The sequence below is a fragment of the Rattus rattus genome, chromosome 3, assembly GCF_011064425.1.
Source record: "Rattus rattus isolate New Zealand chromosome 3, Rrattus_CSIRO_v1, whole genome shotgun sequence".
NCBI classification, from domain to species: Eukaryota; Metazoa; Chordata; class Mammalia; order Rodentia; family Muridae; genus Rattus; species Rattus rattus.
Window position 1 is genome coordinate 20,396,348 of NC_046156.1, and position 10,623 is coordinate 20,406,970.

Genomic DNA, 10,623 nt, shown 5'->3' on the forward strand with positions numbered 1-10,623 from the left:
TACCCTGGGTGGATAGACTTAGCAGATGATATGGGTACAGCTTAGCCTGGGTTAACAACTGATGTTTACACTGGGAGAATTGCCTCTTACCAAGTGCTTCCCCATGTATAATCTCATTTAACACACGATGGTGGCTCTGACACGCAGATGCCCGGCCTTCCAGATGAGTAACTAAACGCCACTCTCTAACGTGAGAGTGACTTCTTCCAGGCTGAATCAGCACAGTAGAGGTTTCTGTCTCAAGACTCGGCTCTGTGTAGAAGGGGAGAGCTCAAGGGTAACAGCCCTCTAGAGGCACTCAATGACTCTCGGAAAACGTGGTCCATTCTGATCCCTACATTAAGGAAAGTACATGCAAATGAGACTCTGGGCAGAATGTCATGACCAGAGGCTGTGACCAGGCCAGAGCACAGCCTGTCCATGAGATACAAGGAGGACCTGGGATCCTCCAAAGATGAGAAATGGTTTCAGAAGTGGCATCACAGCTATTTTTAAATAAGGAAGGACCACGGGGGAGGCATATAAGTGTCTGGATAGGACCAACCAAGGCTCATTCTTATAAAGGCACAGGCAACAGAAGGCTGTTTCCGGAGCCTAGAACTCGTGCCATAGGAAGAGGGATGTTCCATAGGAAGAGGGATGTTCCCTGAGAGTGAAGGGCTGTGGGTCCAGGATGCCTGTGCACTGGCTGGGGGTCAGGATCAGGAACTGGGACAGACCGGAGAGAGGGCCAGAAGGCCAGGAGAATAAATGTAAACCACAGCTGCTGGGGATGGGGAGCTGAGGGGAATCTCTACGAGTCCTAACCTGGGTGGGATAGGGGAGACTCCCAGGAGTCAGTTTGGAGGACCTTAGCCAAGAGACACATAACAGTAGGGATATGGAACCTAAGGAGGCCACCTCCTGTAGCCAGGCAGGACCCCCAGAGGAGGGATAAGGGCACCAACCCAACCCACAAAGTTTGACCCAAAATCTGTCCTGCCTAAAGGAAATGCAGGGCATCCGAAAGATGGAGCAGAGGCTGAAGGAATAACCAACCAAGAAGCGGCCCAACTAGAGGTCCATCCCATGGGTAAATACCAATCCCAGACACTAACTATTAATGATATTTTGACATGCTTGCAAACAGGAGCCTAGCAAAACCTGTCCTGTGAGAAGCTCTCTCCAGGAGCTGGCTGAAACAGATGCAGATACTTACAGCTGGACCGAAGTTGGGCACTCTTATGGAAGAGCTGGGGGAAGGACTGAAGACCCTAACGGAGATAGGAACTCCACAGGAAGACCAATAGGGTCAACGAACCCAGACCCTTAGGAGCTCTCAGAGACTGAGCCACCAACCAAAGAACACACAGGCTGGACCGATGCCCCCAGTACATATGTAGCAAATTGCAGCTCAGTCTCCATGAGGGTCCCCCAACAATCAGAGCGGGGCTAGCCCTAAAGCTGCTGCCTGTCTGTGGAATCCATTCCCCAAAAGGGCTGCCTTGTTTGCCCTCAGTGGGAGAGGATGTGCCTAACCCTGCAGGGACTTGATGTACTTGGGTCAGGGGGGATGTGGGGGGTGCTACTCTCTCAGAGGAGAAGGGGAAGAGATGGGAGGAGGGAACGTGTGAAGAAGGGGCTTGGGAGGGCAGCAACTGGGATGTAATTAATTAAAAAGGAGCAAAGGAGGGGTTGGGGTTTTAGCGCAGTGGTAGAGCGCTTGCCTAGCAAGTGCAAGGCCCTGGGTTCGGGCCCCAGCTCCGGAAAAAAAAAAAAAAAAAAAAAGGAGCAAAGGGTTAGTTACTTTTCTTATCTCTGTGACCAAATACCTTACAGAAGCAACTTTTAAGAGAAGCTGGGTTTAAGAAGAATTCGGGCTCCTTGTGAAACAAAGACGGAAAAGAAGAAGCCGTAAGTTGCCGCCGACATACATTAATTACCGACACAAAGTCAAGGAGAAATGGGCTACTGTATAGCTTCAAAGTGACTTGCCAAAGAGGGGTTGCCAAAGCAACAAAGGTAGGTAGGTGCATAGAGAGGCTTGGCGGATAAAACATCTGAAGCAAAAACCACTGCTGCCTGCTGAGACAGACGCCTTAGGAGGGGGCATCCCTCCTGGACTCTGCCGCCCCAGGGCACACAGCCAGAGCCTCCGCTGGAAGAGCCATCCATAGGCAACCCACACTGAAAGTGGCCAGCCCCGCTGTTCATTACCAAGCTCACTCAGGGACAGAAGGACTGAAGGAGGCTCAACAGATAGAGCGTGACAGGAGCGTCATCCTGGCCTGAACTCCTTCCCTTTAAATGGCACTACTGAGACTAGGAGAGTGAAGGAGACCCAAGGAGTGGGAGTGATTTCCTAGCTTTCATGGTGGTACTGTGGCTATTAAGGAGAGAAAAACCCTTCGAGACAAAATTCACACTGTGTTCGTGAGAGCCATCAGGTGGACAACCCTGCCCTTGACCATGGTAAAGACAAGCCGGGAAACTTAAAAATGCATGAATAACGGGTCTGAAGTGGAAAATGTTCTCACTGTCCCCTCCAACCTTTCCTGTATGTGTTCAAATTCAAGGGAGAGGTCAGCACCAGGGGGCCAGAGAGATGGCTCTGAGGTTCAAAGCACTGGCACCCACACGGTGGCTCACAACCATTGGAACTCTGGTTCCAGGGGATCCAACATCCTCTTTGGGCTTCTGCGGGAACCTGGAATGCGGGCATACATGCAAGCAAAGTATACATAAAAAATGTATTTATGTATATACATATACATAAAACAATTTAAATATTTTTAATTAAAAGAGAAAGGTCAAGGGTAAATTAGGAGGCTGAAAATTTCAGAGAGACATTACATCTTGCTTGAAGACAGACGCAACTCTAACCAAACGTTGCAAACACAGATTCCCCTTAGATGCTGGCTACCTGTTGTGGAAGAAGAGGCTTCCCTGACTAGAAAGATAAATCCATGGGCTTTCTCCACATTCTGAAACTCATTCATTCGTCAAGCAGTTGTTAAATACCTGCGCGTTCCAGACAACACACGACACGCGAGGCTTAATGAAACAACTGAGAGATGCTCTCCATACAGGAGGCCCCCATCATTCCACTCAGAGCAAAAAGTTAGAATCCTGAAGTTAGTCGTTTGAAGGCAGTCAGTATTATGCACAGAAATAAACATGTGACTCAAGAATACCCTCGTTAATACTCTAATTGTCATTTATGAATTCTTCAACAGACCACATAATAATTTATTATCCTAGCTTACTCTTTAAGAACATTTCATCCTAAACTTTTGCGTGTGTGTGTATGTGTGCTTGTGGGTGGTGTTAATTGTGGCATATGCAAAAAAAAAACTTTATCACTTTTCAATTATGAACAGATGTAAATGACTTACTTGATGTTTAATTTTAGAATAACAAGCATCTTCTAAAATAAGTTTCCGACTGAGAAACTGGGGCTCTAGCTACAGAATAGACTTAACACTCCCAGAGCGAACCCTGCGAACGCTCCAACACCACCAGAGCCATTTCGCATCTCTGTGCTCCAATTTCTTTTAATGGTCACAAAAAATATCACCATATGCTTTTGTCAGATACTTTTACTGGCTTTTAAAAAGGACATCCTAATTGTAGGGCTGGGGTTTTTAAAAACACACACGGTTCTAGGCACAGCCAATTGTACCTAAGGCCTCAGCCACTTGAGGGAGGGGCTGGAGAATATCGCATGAGCCGAAATTAGAGACCACACTGGGTTAAATAGCAAGACCCCCACCTAGAAATCAAAAGAACGAATTGCTTTCACCTGTTGTAAGGAGAGACAAGCCAATCTGAACGTTAGGACAGAGAGATCCAACCAACCCAGCCCCCAGTTGCAACTTTTATGCAAAGCAGAATGTTAACTGGGTTTCCAAGTCTTGCTATTGGCTCCAGGTCAACCTTCAAGAACACCACCCGGTGAGAATGTATCAGCCCCACAGTGAACCACCGGAAGAGGCAAGACACTGGGTGCGTCTTGGCTCTCCCCTCTGAGGTCTGCACACCTTCCCTACGTGATACTTCCACGGTCACGTTGAGCTTTCTTCCTACCCTCTCTCCCTGAAATTCAAAAGGCAATTTAGACTCCCATATGGTTGCCGTCGAAGCTAACAGATGCCTAGCAAATTAAAACAAAAATTATGACTTATACATGGCTGATGTACCATCGTTCCAGAACATCTAGAAAGTTATACTGAATCATAAGATAAGGCATCCTACTTGATGCCCCAATTCGACACCCAAGATTCCTTGAATCTCCCTCCTCTTGGAATGTAAGCCCCGTGGAAACAAACCACATGCAACTTCTTGTCATCTCTGGAGAACCCTCCACCTGCAACACAAAGCAGTCTCTGAAAGCCCGCCAAAGAGGCTGCAGCCAACAGCCTTTCTAGTCCTGAACACCAAGGAGAACAAAGTACCCGGTGGTCCCACCAACTAACTCAAGGCTTCTGCCGGCCAATCCATCAAGTGTGATAAAACACTACCACCAAAAAAACAACTAAGGGTGGGAAGAATTTATTTCTCTTGCAGTTCCATATAACCATTCAGCAAAAGCAGTGAGAGCGGGAACTCAAAGAGGGCAGGAGCCTGGAGGCAGGAGCTGACGCAGAGGCTATGGAGGGGTGCTGCTAACTGGCTTGCTCATCATGGCTTGCTCAACCTGCTTTCAGGACCTCTAGCCTAAGAATAGCGCCACCCACAATGGGCTGGGCCCTCCCACACCAACCACTAATTAAGAAAATGCCCTACAGCGGGACCTTATGGGGCATTTCTTCAGTTGAGATCCTCTCCTTTCAGATAACTGTGGTTTGGGGACATGAAACTAACCCGCCCTCCATATAACCTTCTACAAAGTGACCTTGACACTTCCCTAGCCGAAGATGGAACTTACAACTGAGCAGACTCCATGAGGACTTTGACTAATGTGCCAAATGGCAGTCCAGTTAAACCGCCTGGAAGCTGGTTCGGTCTCAGAGAATCCATGTGCCGTGCTCTAGCTGACAACCACAGCTGAGCCATCCGTAAGCGTCACCTGCCAGTCCCAGGTGAGCACCGGCCCTGGTTCCCCACCCCAAGGAGACGTCAGAAAAACTCCAGCCACAGCTCACAGCAACTGCACAGGGGCCCTAGATTAGAATTATCCCCATGAGGAATCGACTCACAGAGTTATGAACTATAATAATGAGGTTTTGTCTTGAAATTCTAAAGTCCGGGGGCTTGTTACGCAGCAATAAATAACCACGGTGTTGGCATCCACTTACTTTCTGAGAAGCAGTTAAGTGTCAAGGTCCAGAACAAAACATCTACAAACGGTCAGTGACGGGATAGAGGAGTTAACTCCCCAAAGGACTGACCTTAAAACAAACCCCTCTTCCCTTCTCTCCTCCGCCCCAAAGACAACTCAGTGTTTCTGAGACACGTCTTTCCTCTGGTGACACCCTCAACAAAATCAATTCCTGCTGGCTTGAGTTCTTCCAATATAGAGCAAGAAAAACAAGGTTTCCCCCACCACCCTGTGCTAACTAACAAGAAAGGAATCTGTACAAGATGTTGACTTTCTTACTCACAATATCAGCACTGTTACATAAAAGAACTAGGATCTTACACATGAAGCTGTAATTCTAATAATAAAAATATAGCTAATGACTCAGAGTGTCCCACTTGAGAGTCATGGTAGAGATAGGGAAATACGGGTGTCATACCAATAACTCAACAAGCCAGGAAAGCTCAGCGAAAGGGTTTTTTTTTTTTAAGTGAAAAAGAAAAATCACAGAGGAAGAAATGAAAAACGAATTAGTCCGTGAGCATGTCCAGTAAAGGACCGTCTACAGCAGGCAAGTCTCCAGTACATGCCTTTGTCGTTACAGAGTAGGCTCATCCCTGAGATTTCATCTTGTATATTAGAACTCAACAAAGTCTTTGTCAGAAACAGAGAGAACCTCGAGATTCAACCAAATCCTTCATTCTAAGAGCCGGGGCGCGAAGGCCCAGGGCGGTTAACTTACTAGCACAGTCAAAGTGCAGATTAGCAAGAGATCCGAGCTGTCACAGCTGCCACTGCGCGTTCCTTTTTATTTTTACAAGAACTATTACGTTCAAATGCCTTCAATGAATTTCGAATTTAGTCTGCACGTCAATGTGAAGACGAAAAGCTCGGGAGCCCGTGGTCTCTATCACCAATTCCCCCTTCAGAACTGTACAGCTGAAGTGTCAATTGTGCTATCTCGGGCAGTCACCAGCAGGTTGGTGGCTGAAAACAGAAGTGTGCATGGGTTTTTGTTTGTTTGTTTGTTTTGTTTTTGTTTTTGTTTTTTTGCAGCTGCTGCTGCCAGATCTCCGGTCACTAACATTTTAGTGTGGATTGCTTTAATTATAACTTGGGTGTTTTCCTGCGGATTTCTGCTAGAGCCCACTGGCCCTGATAAAATGGGACATTTAAACATGAGGTCATTTGGAGACGGTGAGCAGTACAGAAAACATGATGAAGGTGGCCCTCAGCACTGGAAGGGCAGGGAGAGTAAAGGACTCTCCGAAGTAGACACCTACTTGGCGATGCTACCCAGGGTTGCTCCTTCAGTTTCTCAGCCTGGGCCTGTTCTACAACTCACCACAGAACTACCTACGGCCCGCCCACAGGAATACTTCAGAATCACACAAGATGTGGGCCCTATTCTGGAACTCTCCGTGCAAGCAATTTGCAATTTGGTTGAGGCTCTCCCCCAGTTCAGGGGTTCTGCTGCAGCCTAATCCAGAGACAGGGCTAAATTTGCCTTTGTGCTCTCTACAAAATTACACCAAAGTGCCAGGGAAACGGCCCCCAATCCTTTTTATTTCCTTTTCACTCCCTGCTATGAAACTGCAGAGAAAGCCCGTGGGTGCTTTTTGTTGCCTGGTAGCTGAAATGTGCAACTTTTGGAAGTGTTCGAGCAGAATGAGGAGGCCTGGGCACGCGGGCGCGCACCACCCCTGCAGCCCCATGTGACGGGCCCTCGCCTCTCGAAGTTCAACGCCATCAGAATACCTCAACGGGAAACATGCCTACCCACCACTTTTAAACATTTCCAGAAAGGGTCCAGGAGAGAAGCAAAAGAAAAAAAGAAAGAAAGAAACGCATTTCCTCTTGCTCTGTTTGCAGCAGGGGAGTGCAGGGGGAGGGGGGGCTCCCAGGAATCATTTATTACCATTGACACAAAAACAAAACTGCCTATGAATGACTGTATATGGTATTTATTCCCACACTCCCTCATCAATCTGGTCCAGTCCTGAGGACAGATGACACGCTGACACAAAGTCCACTTGCTTTCCTTTCAAAAACACACTCAGCCACTCTGAGAGAAAATAAGCGGGTGAGTGAGGTGGGGGTCGGGGAGGGGTCAGAACATAGGCATATCTACAACTATTCTCACAGTTGTGTGTGTCTACGGCAAACAGCCACAATTAAGGGGAGTGCAGATTAAAACGTTCTGGATCCAGACCACTGGATCATTGTTTACCTCGCAGAAACTTGGGGATATCCCCCACGGACGGCCACCATCTTTACCTCCCACGGAGAGAGGGGTGCCAGGGAGGAAGGCGACCGGATGGGAAGAGGTGGGCTGAAAAATAACATGGTCTGCCAACCAGTGCCAACCAACCAACCAACGAACCATTTCCCCCTTGTCTTAGAGAACTCTTTGTCTGGTTGCTGAACACGTTTGTAAGGTCGCAGTAAAGAACCAAAACAAAAGAGTAGGGTCCCAACCTGATTACAATAGGCGCCCCGCACAAGGCAGTGCCAAGCCGAGCACGGTTTGAAGCCGGTGTGCAAGCAGCGGCTCACCTGCTTAGCCAGTAAAACAGGTCTTCCACACCTTCTCTCCTTTGCATGTCTCCGAGGGTTCCTAAAACCCGGCCCGCTGTGTGTCACCCCTTTAAAGAGGGAAGACGTGAGGCACGCGCACGCCGAAACATATGTTGACTGATGACTAGTTGTTCCACAAGGATACACAGAGAAATAAATCCCTCCACCCCGCACGCCCACTTGGCCAGCCCATTATGCAAAGGGAGCGCTTTACTGCCGGAGAGGAGCATGCAGGACGTTGTTATTTACGTGCACATTACAGAGCCACACACCACGGCATCTGCATCCTACACAAAGCCCGAGATGGTGCAAGGAGATACACGCTGAGCACGGCACAGACCAGCCGCGGCAACACCGAGCCAAGCCCTCGGCCAATCAGATCGGCGCTGGAAGGTGGATCTCGGGGTCGGCTCTGCCCGATTAGCCTGCCCCATTATGACACCACGCTCTGCCCAACATCCAGATCCCACGGGAAGCAAATCTAATCCGTGTGCTCCCTCGTTTCTCAAACTGCCGAGCCGTCCTCCCATCTGTACCCAAGCTATTCGCCCCACACACACACCCCCGAAAAAAAAAAAAGAAAGAAAAGAAAGAAAAATGCCACCCTAAGGCCTGGCTGCCCCCTGCCCGGCTCGATTCCTCTTTTCACCTCCTCCGGGTCCTGGAAAGGATGAAGTGTTTTTCTCTCCCATGCTCGAGCCGGGAAGGCGGAAGGTAGACGCCTCTGGCCGCGACTGGGGCAGGCGCCCCGGGGGCGGCGAAAAGTAAAGGCAGCGACCGCGGCGAGGGACCGTCGCCCACCCACCCTCCACAACACTTGGAAGCCCAGGAGCGCTCCAACTTACCCAAAATATGACATTGAAGCCAAAAATGAAGTATTTGATGCAACAACTGACTTCAGGACCCTTGTAGTGCTTCCCGGACATCCTCTGGGTTCATGAAGACACTTGCCCCGCCAGCCCGAGTTTGGAGCCCCGGAGCACCGCGGCTCGGAGCAGCCCGGCGAGCAGTGGGGCACGCGGGGCTCAGCCGCGCGGACCGAGCGGCTCCGGCACCTCCAGCCGCGGGCCTCCGAGGCCGCCGGGGCGCGGTGGCCGCAGCCTCCCGGAATGCTCGTCGAACCGGCGCGGAGCACAAAGCGGGAGCTCCGCGTCCGTGCGCCAGGCGGCGGGTCCGGCGCTCGGTCCCCGGGCTCCGGGCAAAGGCGGCCGCGCAGATGCCGGCGGAGACGCTGCCCGCCGCCCGCTCGCGCGCCTCCCACCGCTCGCTCCTCCCGCCGCTCGCTCCGCCCGCCCCGGCCCGCAGCTCCGCCCGGCGCCTGGGTCGGCGAGGCGCGCGCGCGCTCGACTCGTGCTCGGGAGCTCCCGAGAGGCGGCCGCACGACGCAGCCGCGCCACCTCTGTCGCGGTCCGCGTGTCCCTCTGTTTCTTCGCCTCCTTGCTCCCCGCCCCTTCTTCCCGATCCCCTAGCCGCCGGGAGAGACAAGGGAGCACCCCTCAGCGCGCTGATTTAGAGGAGCCAGGGTAGAAGGACCGACCCTGGTGGATGAGCTGCGGATCCTTTTCTCGGCCACCAGCAGCTCCGGAGGGACCCTTAAAAAGAGAGTGGCTTCGGGGCATGAGGGCTGGGTGAGCGCCCGCCTCCTAACACACACGCGCGCTCACACAGACACACAGAGACAGGGTCCCCTAGCTATCTAACCACACCGACCTCCTCCTCCTGCTGCACTATGAGGAAGAGCGGACGCCTTGCCACCCAACAGCAGAGTAGAGTGTCGCGGGTGGGCTTTGTTGAGGTGTTCAAGATGGATCTAGGCCGTTAAAGAAGAGAGAATTGGGGAGTGAGCATCTCAAAGGATACTCTCAATCCCTCCAAGACCAACCCACTCTTCCCAACGGCCAAAGAAATGAACCTCATCCTGCAAATGGAGGTGAGAAAGGGGAACTGGCCCAGAGGAGTCCTGACCCAGGTTCACATCCACAGCACGAACTTCTTCCCACCGTTGATGGAATATTGTCTAAGGAACATAACTGCTTTCTAACTGAGGAAGCGATCAAGGAGTTACATACAGGACTGTCTTCCTCTGGGAAATGCCAATTGGGTTTGTAGATACAGGGCACTTCAACCTCTGGGAAAGAACAGAACTTAGAGGGAGGAAACTTTGAGGGGGGGGCGTGCACATGTACCTAGCAGTTATGTGTGTATATTCTTCGGGCACTTTGCACAAGTGCAGGGAAACGGGCACCAGGGTTTTGTAGGAAGAGAAGAAAGGGTAGCTTTCTAGGGGAATTTGCTTAAGTCTTCAGATATCCATGGTAGAAAAAGATAAGAATTTCCAGAACCACCCAGAGAGACTGGGCCCAATATTTTCGTGTTTAAGACGCTCCACAGGTGATAACTTCAGGGTGGTGGCGAACTTGAGGCCAGAATCTCCTACCTAGGATTTTGATAATTAACTCCCTCTGCCTTTTGCTCAAAATCTGCAACCAGCAGTCAAGCTCCGGTAAGGCAAGTTTATTTTACATGCAGTAAACTCTCTCTAGATGGGCTGGGCTTTCAGGAGGATTGAGGCAATGTTAGAGTTGTGAGTCAGGGTACCCAAAAGGCAGGAGGGCCAGGAACACTATCCCTCCATATCATGTTGCTGGCAAGCAGTGGATGAAATCACCCTAGTTCCCTCCACCCAGCCCAAGCAGAGGTCCCCATCCAGCAACGGATTTCCTTACTAACAAGGAGAATGCTGACAAGCTTTACCTAAGCCTACATAT

The 10,623-nt window shown here is 50.5% G+C and overlaps 1 protein-coding gene across 1 annotated transcript in view; it reads right to left on the reverse strand.

Moving 5' to 3' along the window:
- Positions 1–9,104, reverse strand: part of Tspan5 (tetraspanin 5) — a 160,038-nt gene extending 150,934 nt beyond the window's left edge. The window contains exon 1 of the mRNA XM_032897253.1: positions 8,701–9,104. Within this exon, the coding sequence (XP_032753144.1) occupies positions 8,701–8,781 (81 nt within the window). The 5' untranslated portion in view covers positions 8,782–9,104. The remainder of the gene's footprint in view (positions 1–8,700) is intronic.
- Positions 9,105–10,623: the final 1,519 nt, after the last annotated feature.